Genomic DNA, 22,575 nt, shown 5'->3' with positions numbered 1-22,575 from the left:
GAGGGAGGCCCACTGTGGCTGGAGACTGGTTTTTATTGAAGGGGCCTCGCTGTTCTGCGCCTGTACAGAGGGGGGAGTAGGGGCGAGGGAATTTGGGGAAACCCAGGCAGATTCTCCTCCCGAGAGACTTTGCTAAGCTGGCGCCTGGGACCGCCGGGCGTTTGTCCAGCTAGAACCCGGGCGCACAGCAATAACAGAGGCACCGTCCCCGGCGGCCAACGCGCGGGGATCACACCCCAGCTGCCGGGACTCACCCCGGGTCAGGGCGGGCCACGGGCGGGCTGGGCTGGTGCTCCTGACTGGGGGACAGGGCGACTTCCCGCGACCCGGGACACTACTACCCCCTGAGACTCAGAGACGCACAGAGGACGCTTCAGAAACCGGAAGACGGCGCTGGCGGTCCCTTCCATCTCTGGGGTAAAGACGAACCAACCGGAAACCCTGACCTTGTGCGCACGCGCGGACAGACGCTGCTCCAGGGAAAAGCGATTCCGGCCCCGGGAGGCCGCGGGCTCGAGGCCTGGGCGCCCGCCCGAGCGAAGGCTGTGCGCCACCCCGCGGAGCGACCGGGGCCGGGCTGCCGCCGCGGGGGCCGCACACCGAGGCCGCGGGACCCACGCTGCGCCCCGAACCTCCCCTCCAGCAGAGCCCTGTCCTCCTAGGCCGCGAACAGGAACGCGGTGGGGCTGCAGTGCGCAGCTGGGCCCGGCCTGAGGCAAGAGGCTTGGCCTCCCGCCCGCCCGCCCGCCCCCCCCCCCCGTCTCCTGGCCAGCAGGGCGGCCCCTCACTTACCCGCAGCCAGCGAACACTGGGGCAGGTCCCCGCACAGGTCCATGGCGGAGGCTGGTCGGAGGAGCCGCTTCTTCGCCCGGGGCCACGGGAGGCTTCTCCTGGGCCGGCCGCAGCTGCAGGCCTCCGGCCCAGCTTTGTCAGGAAGGACATCCGGAAGTTCGTCCGGAAGACATCGGGTCTAATTAGCATACTACCCTGGGATGACATCAAACTAAAGATTTTGCACAGCAAAGGAAACCAGCAACAAAATAAAAAGACAGCCCACTGAAGGAGAGAACATATTTGTCAGGGATACACCCAAAATTTATAAAGAACTCGTACAACTCAACACCAAAAAACCAAACAATCCAATTTAAAAAATGGGCAAAGGACCCGAGTAGACATTTCTCCAAAGAGGACATACAGATGGCCAATAGACATATGAGAAGATGCTCAACTTCTCATTAATCATCAGAGAAATGCAAATTAAAACCACAATGAGCTATCACCTCCCACCTGTCCGAATGGATAAGAATAAAGCAACAAACAACAAGTGTTGGCGAGGATGTGGAGAATAGGGCACCCTTGTGCACTGCTGGTGGGAATGCAGACTGGTGCAGCCACATGGAAAAGTATGGAGTTACCTCAAAAAATTAAAAATAGCCCTAACCGGTTTGGCTCAATGGATAGAGCATCAGCCTGTGGACTGAAGGGTTCCAGGTTCGATTCCAGTCAAGGGCACATGCCAGGGTTGCGGGCTCAGTCCCCAGTACGGGATATGCAAAAGGCAGCCGATCAATGATTCCCTCTCATCATTGATGTTTTTCTCTCTCTCCTTCTCCCTTCCTCTCTGAAATCAATAAAAAATATATTTAAATTTTTTAAAAATGAAACTGCCTTGTGACCCAGCGATTCCACTTCCAGGAATATATTAGAAGAAACCTGAAACACTAATTAGACAGAACATATTCACCTCCACCTGTGCCACGCCAGCACGGCCAAGGGTGAACCTGAGTGGGGGCGGCTGAAAGGCTTAGAAAAGACAGACAAGAGAATGAAAGCCGGGTCTCGGTGGGACGCTGCTTCTCTGAAAGACAGCGACGCTGCCCACAAGCCGTGTCTTTATTTTACAGCAGATGCCACGAGGCAAAGTAAGGGCGTGATCAAGATGTTTACAACATTCTCGTGGGTTTCAATCCTTCTCAACTACATGCCCCTGAACTCTATCAAGCCTACATCACTGAGGCACGTGGGGCCATGTGTTTGGACCATAGGTTCAAGCTCACAACTACAGCTGTTGGCTATCATTGTGCTGGGAGGGCCCTGCTCTCCAAGCTGGGACTTACACGTGGCAATGAGAGGACTGTGCCCTCTCATTAGTCCAAGGCTTGTACCTGTCCAAACACTGTAGCTGCTCCCCACATCCATGTTCGTAGCAGTGCTATTTACAATAGGCAAGATCTGGAAGCAGCCCAAGTGCCCATCAGTAGATGAATGGATAAAAAGGCTGTGGTATATTTACGCAATGAAACACTAATCATCCATAAAAAGATGGAAATCTTACCTTTTGTGACACCATGAATGGACCTGGAGGGTATTATGCTCAGTGAAATAAGCCAGTTAGAGAAAGACAAGTACCATATGATTTCACTTATGCGTGAAACCCAATGAACAAAAAACACTAACAAACAAAATAGAAACACACTCATAGATACAGAGAACAGACTGACATCTGTCAGAGGAGAGGGGTTTAGGGGCTGGGTAAAAGGTGAAGGGATTAAGCAAAAACAAAACAAAACAAAACAAAACACCCAAGATCCACACTAAAAACAACTCATAGACACAGACAACTGTATGGTGATTACCAGAGGGAAAAGGTGGCGGGGGGAGGTAGAGGAAGGTAAAGAGGGGATAGATGGTGATGGAAGGAGACTTGACTTGGGGTGGTGAACACACAGTACAATATACAGACGATGCATTATAGAATAGTACACAGAAACCTATATAATTTTATTAACCAATGTCACCCCAATAAATTCAATAAAAATAAAAGAAGAGCCCTAACTGGTTTGGCTCAGTGGATAGAGCGTCAGCCTGCGGACTCAAGGGTCCCAAGTTCGATTCCGGTCAAGGGCATGTACCTTGGTTGCGGGCACATCCCCAGTGGGGAGTGTGCAGGAGGCAGCTGATTGATGTGTCTCTCCCATTGATGTTTCTAACTCTCTATCCCTCTCCCTTCCTCTCTGTAAAAATCAATAAAAATATATTTTAAAAAATAATAAAAGAATAAATACCACTAAGGGAGGGATGTGGACTGGGAAGAGAAGGCAGCCAGTAAAGGTGGGCAATCAAATGAAGCACCGCTGTGAGCCCCTGGACCATAACCCCACTGGGAGCAGACCATGCACCTGTACTGGGCCAACCCAGGAGAGAGGGATGGGCGTATGCAAACACAATTCCACACCATCATTGGCAGAGAGCTGCTCTAGGGAGGGGGTGGGTGTGCCTTCCCTGGGGCCTCTGGCCTGCCTTGAGTGTGGGCAGAGTGGGCTCTGGGGCCAAAGAGAGGGATGCAGGGTGCTCCAGGGGGAAGTCCGACAGGAGGACAGCCCCAGGCAAGGCCCCCGGGATCCAGGCAGCGCACCAGCAGCACCTGCTACCAAGGGTGCTTCAGGTTAAGTTGGGATAACTGCTTCCAGGTAACCCTCCCTCCTCCGGGAGCACCCCGGTGCCCACACCCGTGTTTGTGCCGGTGCAGTGACCGTGACTCTGGCCTGGGCATGCGCCCTGTCTCGTTCTCACACCAGTGATGTTAAGTGGCCTCCACTGGCTATTTAGTAGCATTTGAATTTCACTTGCAAGCAGATGGAGGCTGAGTGGTCATACCAATTGCCTGAGGGCACGCAGGGAAAGGGGCCTGGAGCTGGGATTCAAACCCGGCTCTGTCTCTTTTCCCTCTTACTGTCCTGATGGCCTCGGAGGATTGGCCCGTTCCGCCCACAGCAGGCAGGAGGGAGGCGTGGGAGAGAGGCTGTCATTTAGCCGGTTCACTGAAATACAGGAAAACCATGGCTTCAATGAACGTCAGTTCCAGTTGGGATCGGAAGCAGGAATGGCTAAGTTCTGCCCAGAGCGGGGAGGGACCCCTGGCTCAAGTCAGAGGGCAGCACAGCGAGGCCAGGGCGTGGGCAGGGCTCCGTACGCCAGAGTGAGGAGCTTCTGTTGTATTCAAAGCACTGGATGTCACTAAAGGGTGACGACTGATTGCAGGGCCCTGCGTGCACTTGGCTGTGCCACCCGTGTCGCCTTCCCATGGTTCTGCACCATTTCTTCTCCTGACTGTAAGCTCCATTCAGAACGTTTTTCTTTTCTCTAAGGTGAGAGCTGAAAGGGCTCGGCATCTCCAGCAGCCTCACTGACCGGAGAGGAGAGGGCGTCTGAGCGCGCAGCCCGGGTCCCGGTCGGCAGCCGAGGGCTGCGGCTCAGAGCCCACAGGGGCACCTTTGCATTGGCAGCTGTGCCGAGTGCGGCCAGACCGGAGCTTTACAGGGCGTTAGAACGGAAATCCTTTTAGTGACAGATGACCCGAGATGGCCACACGGGCACTGACAAGCCGCAAATCGCTGCTGATGAGCAGCCAAGCCCAGGACAAGCGGCCCTGGGTTTTACGTTTGGGGGGTTTCTTGCTTCAGGAAGAATAAATCCCTTCAGTGTCCAGTCTCTTTTTCTTACTTAAAATAGGGTTCTCATCCCGGCCACCCTGGCAGATTGTTACAGCCGTGACCCCAGGGAGTCCCGCCTCCCTACACCCGCCCCTTTGCCCGGTGACATTGCGACCCCTCCCATCCGGCGGCGGGGGCCTGTCTCCGGCCTGGAACGTGGCTGCGCTCCTGGCTGCCTAGACCCGTAGGACACAGGTGGAGGGTCGACCTGAAGCCCAGACCCCCAAAAGCACTGCGGCCGCTCACAACCCTGAGCCGACATGGGGAGCCCATCCAGCCCCGCCAAGTCCCACCTTTCTCATCTCACAGCACACGGAAACGCGCCCCTGAAATTCTGCGGCACCCCAAAAATACATTCTTGGCCATGTGACAAAAAATAGGTATGACTTTGATTCATTCACACCGGATGGATGGCTGTGGTTGTGTTGGCGCTTGTCATTTTTTTCATTTGACAATCCGAGGGAAAAGGAGTCAGGTAGCACCTGTTTTCAGCATCCTTGCTGCACACCTTTTGGAAATCGCTGATCTAGCCCACTGGTGACCTTGAGGCCACAGGGCAACGGCGGAGGCTCCCTGCTGGCCGCCAGCACAGCTGCAGGCATGAGGTCCTGGTGGCCGTTCCAGCCCAGGCCAACCCAGCAGGAGAACTGCCCAGGTTGTCACCTCACAGAACTGTGAGAAATAGAAATGGTCTCAATCCACGGTGTTTGGAGTGATTTGCTGTGCTGCAATGGATAACTCGCACAGCCGCCCAGTGAGAGAGGACATTTCCCAGCTCCCCTTGCAGCTAGGGATGGCCAGGTGGCTGGGCTCCGGGCCTAGGAGGTGGGCAGGGTTGGTGAACAAGTTCAGGGTTGAGAGAAGGAGCGTCCTCCTCTTCTCCTTGCCCTCTTGGCAGCAGCTGGAGCACCAACGCCACGGGCAGCACTGCGGACCCGGCAGCCAGGCGAGGGCAAGCCCAGGAATGGCCGCCCAAGAGACAGAGGCGGCGGAGGAGCAGCTGCCGCTCCCGAGAGCCGCTCCGCATTCACAGCCACGTCGGGGACAGGAGTGGGCGCTGATCTCGGCTCAGAGGCTGGTGCTCCAATCCCCTGGTCCAGCGGCTGCCCCTGCACTGTAGCTAATCCGCTACCTCCCGAACGTTCTGTTCCCCACTTGGTTCAAGAGGCTCAACCCGTGGCAAAGCCTGGAGGCTGCTTGATGGTCTTGCTACCCCAACTCTTAGCATTTCAGTCTCCCCCTCTTATCACGGCCCTCGATCTGGCTGGCACCGGAATGGAGGGGCCAGGAGTGTCCCCCTTCATCCATCCTGGGGGTCAGTCACAGGCTTCAGTTATGTTCTCCATCAGCAAGACCTTCCTGGTGTCCCACTTGGGCCAGTCTTCAAGGATTTGCCCTCAGCCTCTGAGAGCACTCGGGGAGGGCCCTACTCCTCCCCCCTCCCTCCTGAGAGATGACCCCGAGGGTGTGTCCCCAGGGAAACCTCAGGCTTTGGGCTATTTTTTGGAAACCTTAGTTGTTAACCACCTACCGTTTAGAAAAGAGATCCCACACCGGTGATCTCTGAGCCAGCTTCGGCCTGCAGGCCTTACTGGTTTCGTTGATCTGATTTTGATTCGTTGCTGACATTGTAACATGGAGAGAGTTCTGAGAGAAATCCGGATTGATGGTGTCTCTTGAAGAAATGGGAGAGTTTGGCAGCGTGAGGCTCGGCTGGAGAGACACCAGGCAGGGCGTGGCTCTCCGGTTCACCCCCCAGCACCTGCCTGGGAGCCAGCGCCGTCCTGTGGAAGGTGACCGCGGAGGCCCTGCGCCATCTGGCCCCTGCTACCGCTCCTCTTCACTTCCGCTCCTGTCCCTCCCTCTCACCCTCGGCTTTCCCCATATTAAGGGGAACTAATCAGGGCCCTTTGAAAGCAAAAGGAAGTGTGATTGGTAATCACAGTGGATTGTCAGGCCTGAACACGGCTTGTTGGGGACAGATGGAATGTATCTCTGGTCCCTACATTCCTCTCGCTTCCCAGCCTTTGCCCACGCTGACCCTCCGCCCAGAACTGCCTCTCCTCCTGCACCTGGATCCTGTCTCAGCTGGGGGTCGCCGCCTCCTGACTCCAGCGAGGAGGAGCTCCATCCACGTGCCGCCCCAGTAACCTGTATTTCCGCCCGGCGACTGTCTATGCCTGCAGGGCAGAAACCCTAGGGCAGCATCTGCAACACGGAGCAAAGCAACAGCTGAATGTATGTGTTGAGTCAATGAAAGAATGAATGAATGAATGAATGAATGAATGAATGAATGGGTGGGTAGCTTCCTGTTCTCTACCAGAAGACAGGGCTCTCAAACATGTTTCCTTACAGCCCAACGCCTTTCTTCAGGGCCATAGAGTATCTGACTGCATGTGCCTGCCTCACATGTTCTAAATCCTGAGGGACTGAACATGCACCAGTGTGATGGGCAGCCCACGCGTGAAAAAGGAAGTGCCTCCCTGGCCGGTGTGGCTCGGTTGGTTGGGCATTGTTCTGTGCACCGAAAGGGTGTCGGTTCGATTCCCAGCCAGGGCACATGCCCAGGCTGTGGGCTCGATCCCCAGTAGGGGGTGTGCAGGAGGCAGCTGCTCCAGGTTTCCCGCTCACCTCGAAGCTTCCCCATCCTCTGCCTGCCTTCGAGGCTGACTCCCTGCTGGAGCAAGCGCTGGGGCAGCAGCCTTGGCCTGGTCTCCTGGGGCGGGCCTCGCGCATGTTCACACTCTCTGATTGGGCCACTGGGAGAGAATTGTATATACAGGGCTACATTCTTTCCATTTTCTCTGCGGGCATTCTCAGTTTGGCACAGACCTGGAAGAACTGCTGAAACCGGTCCCCCTTTCTGCCTCCTGCCCCTGCTGCCCGTGAATTACAGTTCTGGGCCCCTCGGCAGGCTGGGCTGAGTAAATACGAAATGAATGCATTGGCTGCCAGGCCCTGCCAGATATGCAGTTGCCTGTGGAGGAGAATCCTGCTACCAAGCCAGGGCTAAGCTATAGAAGTTGAGCAGGAGGGCCCAGCCTTTTCCTGGCCATGTCCCCAGTTTGCAAACTCTAAGACCCCTGAATAACTCTTTACCATTCACTTCTAGCAAAGCCTCTGGGATTTTTTTTTTTGAGTTCATTTGACACTACTTTCTAAATCTGTCCAAATCCTCCTATTTCCAACTAAACATTGGTCCAACTCTTCCTCAAATTCCTGTTTGTTTCTAGGCTCAGTGCCTTACCTCGGAGACCTTTCTGTCTCTACTCCCCAAATAACTTTCATTGTCCAGATTTTGGAGAAAGACCCCCAGCCCATGGGTTTTCTAGCCTCACTGGTGTAACTCTTTTAAAACCACATTTCCTCTTGCTCTGTCTGTGAGCAGGATGTGTCTAAATCCAGACCGTTCCTTCCTCCTTTCTAGATGCTGTCAAGATATAGCCCTTTGCCTCCTCGCACTCGGTTTTGGCCACATCATTGCTCCAGTTCTCTGTGGCGATGGCTTTTACACTTTTTTACATGCAGGTTAATTTTTTAAGAGCAAAAATGGAACAACCCACTTCTGCTTACCCAGGTTTTGTAGACATTTTTGTGACCGGGGAAAGGAGATTTCAAAGTGAACGAAAGAGCTAGGAGCAAGATTGAGTCCTGCAATAACATCTTTGGTCCTTCTCACCACTATTCCCTTCTTTCTTACCCTTTCTTTGCGCCTCAGACTAGAGTAAGGCATTTTTTGTCTTGTCCAGAGCTGAAATTTTAGTTATTTATTTATTGAAGCAACATTTAATGTGGCATGTACCATTCTCAGTCTTGGGAATATCCACTTGGATAATTGAAAACTGTTGCCTTCAATAGGCTGTAATGGAAGAAATCACCTCATACACATTTGATGCAGTCGGAGTGTGAGTATTTCTAATAAAGCTGTGTGCAAGAGAGCCTGGGTCTGAGTAGGAAATCAGGGCGGGCTTCTCAGAAAAGGTGACAGCTTGAGTTGGCACTTGGAAAGCAATTTGGAGTTTTTAAGGATTACACACAGATGCAGGAGGCATGCTAGACATGTTCAATGTAGGTTGTAGTCGTCATCTAAAACTGCATAACAAATGACCCCCAACCTAATGACTTAAAACAACAATCATCATTGCCGGTGAAAACGCAGAAACGGTGCAGCCACTTTGCAATCTGGGTTGGCAGTTTCTTCCAGAACTAAACACACGCTTCTTGTGTGATCCAGCCATTAAGCTCCTTGGTATTTACTCAAAGGACCTGAGAAATATGCCCACACAAAACCCCGCACAAGGATGTTCTAGCAGCTTTATTCGTAGTTGCCAAAATTGGAAGCAACCAAGACATCCTTCAGTAGGCAAATGGATAAACTACGGTCCATCCAGACAAGGGAATATTAGTCAGTACTAAAAGGAAGTGAGTCGCCCGAACTGGTTTGGCTCAGTGGATAGAGCATCGGCCTGTGGACTGAAAGGTCTCAGGTTCGATTCTGGTCAAGGGCATGTATCTTGGTTGTGGGCACATCCCCAGTAGGGAGTGTGGAGGAGGCAGCTGATCAATGTTTCTCTCTCACTGATGTTCCAGAGCAGCTCACTCACTCGGAGGGTGAGTGGTCTGGCTGTTGGTGGGCAGCCTCAGTTCTCCACCAGGAGGTAGCTTGAGCATCCTCACAGCATGGGGCGTGGCCTCCTCCAGCCTCCAGTGAGAGTCATTCAGAGGACCTAGGCAGAAGCTGCAAAGCCTCTCAGAATCTAGTGTTGGAAGTGACACCCCTTCAGCTCTGCTGTGTTTTACAGGTCACACAGGCCAGCCACGTTCAATGAGGAAGGGGGCTACACGAGGCTATGAGTATTTGGAGAGGAATATCACTGGGGGCCATCCTTGATGCCGGCCTCCACATCGGGCAGCTAAGTGTAACTGATGGGGTGCACTTGGGCTATAAGTGGTTAGACATAAGCTGCAAGTTATTTATGGACTCAATTGTCAGGAGCGAAGGAGTTTGACTTTTAACTGTTGGTGATAGGGAACTGCTGAAAGTGTGGTTTTGAACTCTATATCCAGTAGTTTGCTTTCCTCCATTTCTGTCACTTGTGAGCTGTTTCTTTGCCTCTGCATTTTGGCTGCTTCCCTGTGTTGGTAGAGTGGCTTTGTGTGCTAGGTGTCCTGTAGGGCCCAGCGGCTCAGCCTCCCCATTTACCTGAGGTGGACACTCTTGGTGCACCCCTTTGTGGGCTTTGTGCACAGTCTTATTGTAACTAAGCCTTGATTGTTGTAGGTAACACTGGGAGGAATTGACCTCCAGGCCAATTGGCTGTGAGAATCAGCTGTGGTTATGGTGGGAGAACTTCTGTGCTGAAGACACCCTTATGGGGCAAGGCTTGCTTCAGTGGGGCTTTGGTGCTCACTGAGTCAGCACCAGTTGTAATCTGAATGGTCCACTCTGACCACTGTGTATACTGGCTCTTGGATCTCTAAGGAGGTGCTAATTTAGCCTCTGCCTAAGGCTACCCAGCAGGAGCTACAGAGAGATCTGCAGATTCCTTTTTTTATTTGGAATTTGGAGGTGCCTAGATGAGTTCCAGCTGTGAAGCAATGCAAGCTACTGTGTGGCCTTGGGCCTTCTTTTTGGATGTTCTGGGTCTCTCTGACCCAGCTGCAGTTAGTTAGGTAATTTTAGGTTGCAAAGGGCTAGGGCATTCACATGCAAAAGCCTCTGCACACAGCTTGGGTGGGGCAGGGTCTCAGGGAATCAACACGGCGGAGCAAACAGCTATGGCTGATCCTCAGCCCTGCCCTAAGAGGACCCAGGTCTTACTGTTCTGCGGTAATCACTGCAAGTACCTCTGAGAGAAAGCTGCCCTCAAGTTCTGCCCAATGCCAGACAGTCCAGTTTCTCCCTGTTTGAGTCTGGATCCCCAGAGACTTGCCTGGAACTGGAGTTCAGAGCAGTTGGGAGCTTGAGTCTCCCTCCTGATTGAAAAAGACAGCTGTGTCCTCAGTTGCTGGCCCTTTCTGAGTGTGCCTCCGTACCTCTGCACTTTACTTCCACACTGCACTTCCTCTGCGTCTCAGTGTGCTTTTCTCTTTCCTTCCAGTTGTAGAATTTCCACTCGGCCAGCCTTCCTGTCGTTCTGGATGATGTCTATTTTGTCTTTTAGTTGTTTTTTTGAAGTGGTTGTGCGAGGCAGCAATTTCTGGTGTTTACCTATGCCGCCATCTTGGTTTTCTCTGATATTGTTTTTCTTTTAGCACTTTGAATATATCATCCCATTGCCTTCTGGTCTCCAAAATTTCTGATGAGAAATCTGATTGAGGATCCCTTGTATGTGATGATTCACTTTTTCTTTTCTGCTTTCAAGACTCTCTCTTTGTCTTTGTCTCTCAACAGATTGTTTACAATATGTCTTGGTATGGGTCTCTTTGACTTCATCTTACTTGGAGTTTGTTGGGGTTCGGTAATATTTATACTTATGTTTTTCATAAAATTTGGTACGATTTAAGCCATTATTTCTTCGAAATATTTCTCTGACCCTCTGTCCCCTCCTCTCTTCTTCTGGCACTCTCACAATGTATATGTTAGTCTGTTTGATGGTCCCTTGGCTCTTTTTACTTTTCTCCAATCTCTCTTTTGTTCTTTCATTCTCTCTTTCTTTTTTTCAGACTCAGTAACCTCAACTGTTCTATTTTTAATTTTTCAGACTCACTTTTTGGAATGATCAAATCTGCCTTAGAATCCCTTTTGTAAAATTTTCTTTTTTTGTTCACACAAAGAACATTTATTAGCATAAAACAATAATTTGAGGAGTCCTGCTCACAGACAGTGACCACAGTGGCTCCCCTTCCTGTGGGTTCTGTTGGAGAGGGAGGGGATAACATCCTTAATCTGTCTGATCTTTATTCCTGAGTGAGCAAGGGCTCTGAGAGTTGATTAGGCCCTGGCTCAGGGGTGTGAATCCTATTTATTCCTGAAGCCTTGGGTTTATGTGGAGGCCAGTGATGCCCAGGAGTTTGCACCTCTGGGTCACATTCTAAGCAGCCAACATGGCAGAATATGGAGAGGAATCATCTCATTCAGCCTTTACCTTCATCCTACCAGTCACATGGCAGATGGTTGCCTTATCAGAAAGATCAGTGACATGGGCAAAAGTATCATTGAAGGCTGCAAAGATGTGGAGAAGACTAAATGTATTTTATTCTTCAACCACCTACAGTTTGAGACTGATGACCTGTTCTTCCTTCTTTTCCTCCCCCTTGCAAGGTGCCATTTCTGTGTCTTCTCCAGACTCCATCACCAGAAGAATTTTTTATTTCATTTAAGTAATTTTCAGCTCTAGAATTCCTTTTGGTTTCTTTGTAGGTATTCCTTTTATTGATAGTTGTATTTTGTTCTTACATCATTTTCTTGACTTTCTCAATGTCTTCCTTTTCTGAGCAGCTTTAAGAGAGTTGTTTTAAAGTCTTTGTCTAGTAGGTCTGCTATCTGGTCTTTCTCAGGAATGTTTTCTTTTATTTTTTTTTCCCCTTAAATATACGATAATTTCATTTTTCTTTGTATGCCTTGTGATTTTTTGTTGTTGAAAATAAGATATTTGAATGCAATAAGATACTAATTCTGGATGTCATATTCTTCCTCTTCCCCAGGGTTTGCTGTTATTTGTTTTTGTTTTACTTTGCTTTTTTTTTTTTTTTTAAATTGTTATATGCTGACTCTGTGTTAGGGATTAGCCTGAGATCTTAAGGTCTTAAGATCTTAGGGTAGGTGTAGTTTACTTTTTAAATTCTTGTGTATGCTTTTGAATGTACTAGGTCTTAACTGTCTGGCTCCCAAAAGGGGGAGGGGGAGAGAAAAATGAAACAGGGCAACAAATACACCAGTCATTTAAATCTCTTGAAAATTGCTTCACCTAGAGGAGAAAGAACTTTTACAATGGAGGCGGGGGCAACAATGGCTGCCTGCCTCTGTTTGGATCTCTGAGATAAAAGGTTGTAATCAACAGAGCACTGAGCCCCAATATTTTGGTGATGGGGTCGTACTGCCCGCTCTGGTTTCTGCAAGCTGCATGCAAACTGCTGTTGGATTGCATGCAGAGCTTCCTGACATGAGATTTGGGGGAGTGGGGATTGGTAGCTGCTCCAGTGCTAAAAGCTGACATAGACTAAAATTAATTTTGAAGAGACTCCAGAGCTCCTAAATAGTTACATCAGACCAATTCCGCTAGTACAATTGCTGTCTAGGTGGGAAGAAGGACTCCTGGTGCTTCCTAATTTCCCCAGAATTCTTCCTCTAAATCAAGTATTCATTTCTTGGGAGAGGGTGGTTTCTATTATGAACCAGGCACTGTCCTGTGCACCAGAAATAGAGTGATGAGCAAGACAGATAAAAAAAATCTCTCTGCTCTCATAGAGTTTATATACTCTGGTAGGGAAGTCAGGCAATAGATAAACTAAATAAACACAATAGGACTTCATGTAAGTGCTGTCAAAAAATATTTGAGTATCTGTAGCAGACACTGTGGTTGCCCCATTTATGTCCCATCAGTGTTCAACATTCTTTTTTAAAGTTTTATCGATTTCAGAGAGGAAGGGAAAGGGAGAGAGAGATAGAAACACCAATGATGAGAAAGAATCATTGATCGGCTGCCTCTTGCATGCACCCTACTGGGGTTTGAATCCACAACCTGGGCCCCTGACCGGGAATCGACCTCAATCACTGAGCCACTCTGGCTGGGCAGGGTTCGACATTTTTCTGCAAGCTGGCCTGGTTTCTAGCTTCCAGTAGTACCTGCAACTGATTGTTGAGGGCTCCTTTTGGCCCCTGGAGCCTCCTCTGCCTGGGTGCAGGGCAGGCTGGTAGCACCAGAAAATGAAGGCTTCACCTTACCTAAGAGCTGATATGAGTTGTGGATGAGAATCTGGCCCCCTTGCCCGCCACTGAGGAGGATGATGCTGAGGCATGTTCCACACTGGCTCTCAGTTCCTTAATGATTTGAGCTCCAATCGTCCTTGGTAGTAACTCGTTTCCTCACACATCTTTTATGGGTTCTTTCCTGTCTTCTCTTCCCCACCAGTGTTTCCCCAAATAAACTACGTGCCCTTGAATCCTTGTCTCAAGTCCATTTGTAGAGGAACTCAAGCGAAGATTTGTATCAAGAGTAGGGGTAGGGGTTGGGTGGGAGAGAATGACTGGAAGCCTACAGATAGGAGCCCTCCTGCCATCACCTGGTCAGGTGCACACCCCTAGTTGGCCATTGAGAAAGGCTCTGCAGGTTGGATAGCCATTCTGAGACGCTTTTCCTGGGCCTTTACAAATAGTGGGCCCTTGGGCAAGGAGGACCACAGTGTCTGAGCAATAGCAGCCTCCTGTGGTGATCAGAGTGTAAACGCTTTTATCAGAAAACCCCCAGGTTATCCACTAAACTGCTCCTCACATGCTGGGGTGTCCTCTCATCCTGGGCCCACGGCCTTATTCCTCTTTCCTCAGCCCTTTTCCTGCGAACACATACAGGTACTCTGTTTTAAACTATTCACCGGTGCTTTTCTTTTCTTTTTGATCATAAAATTCATTCATCTTTTTTGTATAAAAGCTTTACGTACTAAAGATATGTAGGAGAAAACTAAAATCATCCAGTAGCAGACTCAAGTTGACTACAGACTCTTTAACGCACCTCCCATTGAGATGTGGATCTGTGTTCCCTCTCTTTGAATGTGGATGAGCTCTGGATGGCTTGACTAATAGAATACAGTGGCAGTGACTCTGTGATGGCTTCCAGATCAGAACCTTAAGAGATTGGAAGCTTTCAATTCTTGTCTCTTGGAGCACTTGCTCTTAAAATCTAACCATGGTGCTGTGAGAAGCCCATGACGCAGAGGTCACACGGGGGTACTCCAGGTGGCAGCCCCAACTGAGCTCCCTGTCTGCAGCCAGCACCAACTACTGGCAGTGCGAGCCATCCATTGGGAAAGTGTAGCCCAACGGAACCTTGGGTGAATCCAGCCCATCACTATCTCACTGCAACGTGAGATCCTTCAGTGGGAACTTTGAGGCCAGACAGTCCACAGGACCATGAGACAATAGTAAGTTGCTCTTTTAAGTCACCAAGATTAGGCATGCTTTGCTACACAGCAATAGATGACTGGGACACACCCACGACCCTACCATCCAGAGAGAATCCCTATTAATGTTTTGGGTTTCCCACACATGCATATTTTTAAACAGGTAATTTTTTAAACAAAAACGTATGGATTGTTCTTTTTTCAGAGAACAAACGTTTATTTGTTTTGGTTATTAAGAAAGGAGAACGAGAAAACCAAGATGGTGGCATAGGTAAATACCGGAGTTTGCTGCTTTGAACAACCACTTCAAAAATACAACTAAAAGACGGAACGGATATCATCCAGAACCACAGGAAGACTGGCTGAGTGGAGATTCTACAACTAGAAGGAAAGAGAAAAGCATACCGAGACTCAGAGGAGGTGCGGTGGGGAAGTAAAATACAAAGGTGTGGAGGTGCATGCGGAGAGGGCTGGCGGCTGAGAACACGATTATCTTTTTCAATCGGGAGGGAGTCTCAGGCTCTGAGCTCCAGTTCCAGGCGAGTCTCTGGGGACCCAGACTCATACGGGAGAAACGGGACTGTCTGGCATCGGTCGGAACTCTAGGGCAGCTTTCTCTCGGAGGCGCTCTCAACCATTGCCGGGACCTCTGTAGGCAGGACTGAGAGCAGCCATACTGCTCGCTCCGCCTGCCCTGTTGATCCCCTGGGACCCTGTCCCGCCCAAGCCCTGCACAGAGGCTTTTGCATATGAAAGGTCTGGCCCTTTGTAATCTGAAAAGTACTTAATAAACTGCAGCTGCCCGGAGGCCCCAGGGCAACTTGCATCGCTTTACAGCTGGCTTCTGCTCAGTAGCCTCAGGCAGAGGCTAGATTAGCACCTCCTTAGATCCAAGATCCAGTGTACCCAATGGTCAGAGTGGGACCATCCAATTACAACTCCTCAGATCTATAAGGGACATACTCAGGAGGCAGACTCAGTGAGCACCAAAGCCCCACTGAAGCAAGTCTTGCCCCATAAGGGTGTCTCCAGCACGGAAGCTCTCCCGCCATAGACACAGCTGATTCTCACAGCCAATTGGCCTGGAGGTCAATTCCTCCCAGTGTTACCTACAACAATCAAGGCTTAACTACAATAAGACTGTACACAAAGCCCACAAGGGGGTGCACCAAGATTGTCTACCTCAGGTAATTGGGGAGGCTGAGCCACTGGGCTCTATAGTACACTTAGCACAGAAAGCCACTCTATCGACACAGCGAAGCATAAAAAATGCGAAGACAAAGAAACAGGACACAAATGACAGAAATAGAGGGAAGAAAACTACTGGATATAGAGTTCAAAACCACACTTTTAAGGTTTTTCAAGAATTTTCTAGAAACTGCTGATAAACTTAATGAGACCCTCAAGAAATCTAATGAGACCCTTGATGTTGTGATAAAGGACCATCTAGAAATTAAGCATGCACTGACTGAAATAAAGAATATTATACAGACTCCCAATAGCATACTAGAGGATTGCAAGAATCAAGTCAAAGATTTGAAATACCAAGAAGCAAAAAACACCCAACCAGAAAAGCAAAATGAAAAAAGAATCCAAAAATATGAACATAGTGTAAGGAGCCTCTGGGACAACTTCAAGTGTACCAACATCCGAATTATAGGGGTGCCAGAAGAAGAGAGAGAGCAAGATATTGAAAACCTATTTGAAGAAAAAATGACAGAAAACTTCCCCTACCTGGTGAAAGAAATAGACTTACAAGTCCAGGAAGCGCAGAGAACCCCAAACAAAAGGAATCCAAAGAGGACCACACCAAGACACATCATAATTAAAATGCCAAGAGCAAAAGACAAAGAGAGAATCCTAAAAACAGCAAGAGAAAGAAAGTCAGTTTCCTACAAGGGAGTACCTATACGACTGTCAGCTAATTTCTGAACAGAAACTTTGCAGGCCAGAAGGGAGTGGCAAGAAATATTCAAAGTGATGTATACCAAGAACCTACAACCAAGATTACTTTATCCAGCAAAGCTATCGTTCAGAACTGAAGGTCAGATAAAGAGCTTCACAGATAAGAAAAAGCTAAAGGAGTTCATCACCACCAAACCAGTACTATATGAAATGATGAAAGGTATCCTTTAAGAAGAGGAAGAAGAAGAAAAAGGTAATGATACAAATTATGAACACCAAATACACATCTATCAAGAAGCTATTCTAAAAATCAAGTGAATAAATAATCTGATGAACAGAATGAACTGGTGAGTATAATGGAATCAGGGACATAGAAAGGGAATGGACTGACTATTCTTGGGGGGAAAAGGGGTGTAAGGGGTGCAGGAAGAGACTGGACAATAATTGAGCACCTATGGATGAGGACAGTGGGTGGGGAGTGAGGGCGGAGGGTGGGGTGGGAACTGGGTGGAGGGGAGTTATGGGGGGGAAAAGGAGAAACACATGTAATAATCTGAACAATAAAGATTTAATTAAAAAAATAAATAAATAAAAGGGAAAAAAAGGACAAAAGAAAAAAACAGAAAGGAGAACTAGGGCCAAGGGAAAATGTGTAGGAGATGGAATGAAAGAAAGCTTTGTCTTGGGGGTTACATTAGCAGTCACATTCAAGTTCCGGTTTGGTGTTCCCTGTATTTCATGAAAGGACGCTCCCGTGTCTTTGAACCAGAAGTGGAAGTGACGGATGGAGCGTGAGGACATATCCCAGGTGAGGCACCATTCAGCCACTCCTCTGCTGGTGGGTGTTGAGGCTGGTCCAGTGTTTCACGATGAAAAGCAATGCTGCAACACACCAGCTCACACATCTGCTTTGATTGTGCTTCTCAGCTATTTCTTAGGATAAATTCTTAGAAGTGAAAATTCCTGGGCAAAGGGTTTGAGTTATTTTTTTTTTCTTAAACAAAGTAATATAGGTCTCTCTGTGTCTGAGCTGTCCTTATGGATGGCTACAAAGGAGGGCAATTCTGGCTGAAGGGTGCTCCTGTCTCCTTGGGCAGGAGGGCAGGGCATTTTGCAAAGCGTGCTTGCAGGGAGACCCAGGGGGTGGCCTCCCACACTTGGGGGGTCCGTGTTAATGTGTAGAACACACGTTCCAGGAGGCAGGTCCTGAGCCTACTTGGCTTGCTTTTCACCATGCTTTCACAAGCCTAGAAGCTGGTGGGCAAACAACACCTTTGAAATAGTGACCTTTCTGGTTTGGGCTAGGAAGCTGGGGGTGGGGGGGTGGGGGGTGGGGGGAGGGAGCTGAGTGTGGCCTCAGGAGGGAGGTCAAGAAGGCTTTGTACTCACTAAGCCCCGCCCTCTTCCTTTGAGTCTCTAGCATATTTCTGCTTCTAGTACTTCTCTTTTTATGTCCTTTCTGGCTTTGGTGATAGTCACAGGGCTCCTGCTCCCTCCAGCCATGACTCCAGGAGTACTTCTCTTAACAGGTGAGCCAGGGGCCTGGGGCTGGGGGAGGTGCTTAGGGTGAGGAGGAGGGGAACTTATGAGTCTGCGAGTAGAGAGAAGAGGTGCAGAATATCAAGGGGTCAGATTGGGGAGAGACAAAGAGGATTTGGGGAAGGATGAGATTCACGAAGGAGCGGAGAGTAGAGCTAGACCAAGATGAGATGAGCAGAGAAGACTGGATGAAGGACTGAATCCGTAGGCTGTGCAAGGGGGTTGGCTGGCCCCTCTGCTGCACAGATGAGGAACCTGAGACTAGAGAGGTGAAGGGTAGCACAGCAGGTATTGGATGCTCTTCTCAGAGTGTTTCTTCTTGGATCCCACCTCACCACCACTTTGCCTGCAGTTCTGTTTTCTACGGACCCAGGTGTAAATGTTTGTGGAATGACGGATGGATCAAATGATTTAAGTTTGTTTTCTTTCATGCCTGTGTTTTGTGGTGAATGAGCCAATAACCGGGATTGAAATGCTTGAGAGTTGCATGGGAAGGAAATTGCCTAACCGAGATTTAGGAACTTGATCTTGGGCAAATCAGCAAGGTGGAAGCATAGGGTGGGGCTCAGAGAGGTGCGGGAAGCACCCCACATTGGTGGGCTAGGCCAGGGGTCAGCTACTGAGGTCTATGGGCAGAAGGCAAGGGTTCCGCCACCGACGTGTATAGCCTGTGATCCTTGGGTTGCAGATGGACATTTATAATTGGTTCATGCTCGGGAACACTAATTTAATCCCAGTGAAGTGAGAAGTGTCATCTCCCCCAAAGAATTCCCTTTGTGTCATTAGCAAATTTGTACAACAAAAAGTGTACTCCATTATTATATTTTGAATCTCCTCAATGAAAAATCTGTGGGAATGCATTTGCTCTCTTGTATATGAGTACCTACCTATATAATACTTATAAGTACATGACATACATTATATAAGTAGATAATATACTCTACTTGCCTGTGGTCCCACAGAGCCTAACATTTTTACTATCGGTCCTTTGTGGGAAGAGGGTGCTGAGCTCTGGCTCAGGCTCTCAGAGCTGCATGTGGGAGCCCCACATCTCCGTGCTGGGTGGGGGTGGATCCCACAGGAGGACGCACGGAGCAGGAGGACGAACTGCTTCCTTCACTATGTCCTCTCTTCCTGGCCCTCACCCTCTGTTTTCCCTCCAGCCTTGGCCTTATGTCATGGGTTCAACCTGGACACCGAAAACCCCGTGATCTTTCAAGAGAATGTGAGGAGCTTCGGGCAGAGCGTGGTCCAGATTGAGGGGTCCCGGTAAGGGCCACTGTGGAGCTCCCTGCCTCCCGCGCTTTCCCTCTATGATGCATCCCTGAGAACGCCCCCCCCCCCCCGCATTTCCTTTGTTTTTTTTAAATTTTGTTTTTCTTGATTTATATTCCGAATAGTTAATCCCAAAGAGTGCGATAGTGAAAAATCTCCCGCACTCATTTCTCCCAGTTCCTATCCCAGGAGGGTTTAAACATTTGTTTTCCCAATTACAGTTTACATTCGATGTTATTTTGTATTAGTTTCTGGTGTACAGCATGTACCAGCATAGAGGTTAGACAATCATATACTTTATAAAGGGCTTTCCTGATACTGCCAGTACCCGCTGGCACCATACACAGCTATTATATGTCTCTATGCTGTACTTTACATCCCGTGACTATTCTGCATCTACCGATTTGTATTTACTCTCTTTACTATTTCTAGCCAGTCCCTCACCCTCCTGCCCCTCTGGCAGCCATTAGTCTGTTCTCTGTTTCTATGAATCTACTTCAGTTTTGTTTGTTTAATTGTTTTGTTCTTTAGATTCCACATGTAAGTGAAATCATATGGTATTTGTCTTTCTCTGACTGACTTATTTCACTTAGCATAATGCCCTCTAGGTCTATCCATGCTGTCGCAAATGGTAGGATTTCATTCTTTTTTATGGCCAAGTAATATTCCATTGTATATATGTATCACAGTTTTTTATTCACTGGTCTATTGATGGGCACTTGGGTTGCTTCTATAGCTTGGCTATCATGAGTAAATAATGCTGCAATGAACATAGTGGTGCATATATTCTTTTGAATCAGTACTTTGGGGTTCTTCTGACATATACCCAGAAATGGAATCGCTGGTCATAAGGCAATTACATTTTAAATGTTTTGAGGACCCCCTCCATGCTGTTTTTCACAGTGGCCGCACCCATTTACATTGCCAACAGCAGTGCAGGAGGGCTCCCTTTTCTCCACATCCAGGCCAACACTTGTCGCTTGTGGGTTTGTTGCTGGTCGCCATTCTGACGGGTGTGAGGTGATATCTCACTGCAGTTTTGATTTGCGTTCCTCTGAAGGTTAGTGACGTTGAGCATCTTTTCATGTATCTATTGGGCATCTCTATGTCCTCTTTAGAGAAGTGTCTATTCAGGTCTTTTGCCCATTTTTAAGTTGAAGAAAAAAAAATTTTTTGGTATTGAGTTGTATGAGTTCTTTATAAATTTTGGATATTAACCTCTTATCAGATGTATCATTGGTGAATGTGTTCTCCCATTAAGTTTGCTGTGTTTTCATTTTGTTGATGGTTTCCTTTGCTGTACAAAAACGTTTTAGTTTGATGCAGTCCCATTTGTTTATTTTTTCTTTTGTTTCCCTTCCCTGAGAAGATATAGCAGTAAAAATATTGCTATGAGAAATGCCAGAGATCTTGCTGCCTATCTTTTCTTCTAATACAGTGGTTCTCAACCCTTGGCTGCACATTAGAATCACCTGGGAATCTTTTTAAAATCCTGATTCCTGGGCTGCATCCTCCGGAAATTCTGTTTCTTTGTTACCAATGTTGTGGCCCCACCCCATAACAAAGAAACAGAATTTCCGGAAGATGAGGCCCAGAAATCAGGATTTTAAAAAGATTCCCAGGTGATTCTAATGTGTAGCAAAGGTTGAGAACCACTCTTCTAAGACTTTATGGTCTCGAGTCTGACATTTATATCTTTAATCCATTTGAGTTTATTCTTGTATATGGCATAAGAAGGTGGTCGAGTTTCATTTTTTTGCATGTATCTGTCCAGTTTTCCCAACACCACTTATGGAAGAGACTGTCTCTACCCCACCGTATGCTCTTGCCTCTTTGGCAAGTATTAATTGACCATAGAGGCATGTGTTTATTTCTGGGCTGTCTATGCTCTTCCATTGATGTATGTCTGTTTTCACACCAGTACTATGCTATTTTGTTGTTAAATGATCTTTAAAAAAATAAGTTTTTATTGATTTTATAGAGAGAGGGAAGGAGAGGGATAGAGAAATAGAAACATTGATCGGCTGCCTCCTGCATACCCCCCAACCCGCAACCTAGTCTGTGACCTCTTGGTTCCTGGGTCGACGTTCAACCATTGAGCCACATCGGCTGGGCTCAAATGATCTTTAAATTAACTATTTTTTTGTAGTTCTCAGCTAGCCGGGCCTTTCACTGCGCCACTGCTGATGTCAGTGACAGCTATTAGCACTGCAACCCACAGACGGGGCCCGGCCCAGGATCTCTTTAATGGTTCCAGACAGTTCTCTAGCTTAAGATTGGTGTCACATCTGTCGGGGAATGCTGACAATCTCATCAAAAGTGATATTTCCACGGCGCTTCATGTTTTCTTTTGCTTCTTTCTGTCTCTTGACGGCTCTTTGAGGGCTTTGATGAGCAGGGCAGAGGCAGAAGGCACTTCCTCCATCTGGGCCTGTCCGTTCTGACTGGTCAGTTCCACTTAATCGTCAGACCCTCCAATCACCACTTGCTTTGGCGATGTCATCACAACTGTTTCTGGAGACAGACCCAGGGGGCTGATCGTGGGGGCCAGGGAAAAAGTGGCACTGACGTCCCCGCTGATGCACTCAAGTGCATGACTTTGATCTCGTTGGGGTCAACCTTCGGTGGCACAGCGGAGGCGGCGGTGTGGGGTGAACCCAGATTCGGAAAGACCGAAGAAAGCTGCCCCTACGCCTCCTGGGAGCTGAAAGTAGTACGAGGCCGTTTTGACTGCTGTGGGCCCGTAGTGTGGTTTGATAACAGGCAGTGTGATACCTCCAGCTTTGCTCTTCTTTTTCAAGATTGCTGTGACTCTTGGGGTCTTTGGTGGTTCCATGTAAATTTTGGGTGATATGTTTTAGCTCTGTGAACTATGCCATTGGTATTTGACAGGGTTCCTTGTGTCTTCTTGCAGAGAGATTCTATGCAGATAGAACTCTACATTTTCCTGCCCATCCCCACCCCTGCTCACAATTTTTAGCACTTGTTATACTCAAACTACGGCCTGCTGCCAGGTTTTGTAAATAAATTTCACTGCTGCCCTACCTCAACTCATCATTTGTTGGTTATGGTTGCTTTGGAGCTACAATGGCAGAATCCAGAGCTCTGGCAGTCCTGGCCAGTGGCTCAGCTGGTTGGAGCGGCATCCCATACACCAAAGGGTTGCGGGTTCAATCCCAGCTGGTTTGGCTCAGTGGATAGAGCATTGGTCCAAGGACTGAAGGTCCCAGGTTTGATTCTGTTCAAGGGCACATGCCTCAGTTCCAGGCTCGATCCCGGGAGGCAACCACTTGATGTGTATCTC

General features: G+C 48.6%; 1 protein-coding gene and 1 pseudogene across 1 annotated transcript in view; one reads left to right on the top strand and one right to left on the bottom strand.

The window, feature by feature from the left end:
• Positions 1 to 11,310: 11,310 nt before the first annotated feature.
• LOC132232478 (small ribosomal subunit protein uS11-like) lies at positions 11,311 to 11,764 on the bottom strand (annotated as a pseudogene).
• Positions 11,765 to 17,922: 6,158 nt separating this feature from the next.
• The window catches only part of LOC132232700 (integrin alpha-M-like), a 50,804-nt gene continuing 46,151 nt past the window's right edge, over positions 17,923 to 22,575 (top strand). Inside the window, exons 1-2 of the mRNA XM_059692162.1 lie at positions 17,923 to 17,986; positions 19,160 to 19,265. Coding sequence (XP_059548145.1) covers positions 17,959 to 17,986; positions 19,160 to 19,265 — 134 coding nt within the window. The 5' untranslated portion in view covers positions 17,923 to 17,958. The remainder of the gene's footprint in view (positions 17,987 to 19,159; positions 19,266 to 22,575) is intronic.

This window comes from Myotis daubentonii, chromosome 4 (assembly GCF_963259705.1).
Source record: "Myotis daubentonii chromosome 4, mMyoDau2.1, whole genome shotgun sequence".
NCBI classification, from domain to species: domain Eukaryota; kingdom Metazoa; phylum Chordata; class Mammalia; order Chiroptera; family Vespertilionidae; genus Myotis; species Myotis daubentonii.
Note: the sequence above shows the minus strand (reverse complement) of the source record. Positions and strands in the feature narration are given on the sequence as shown.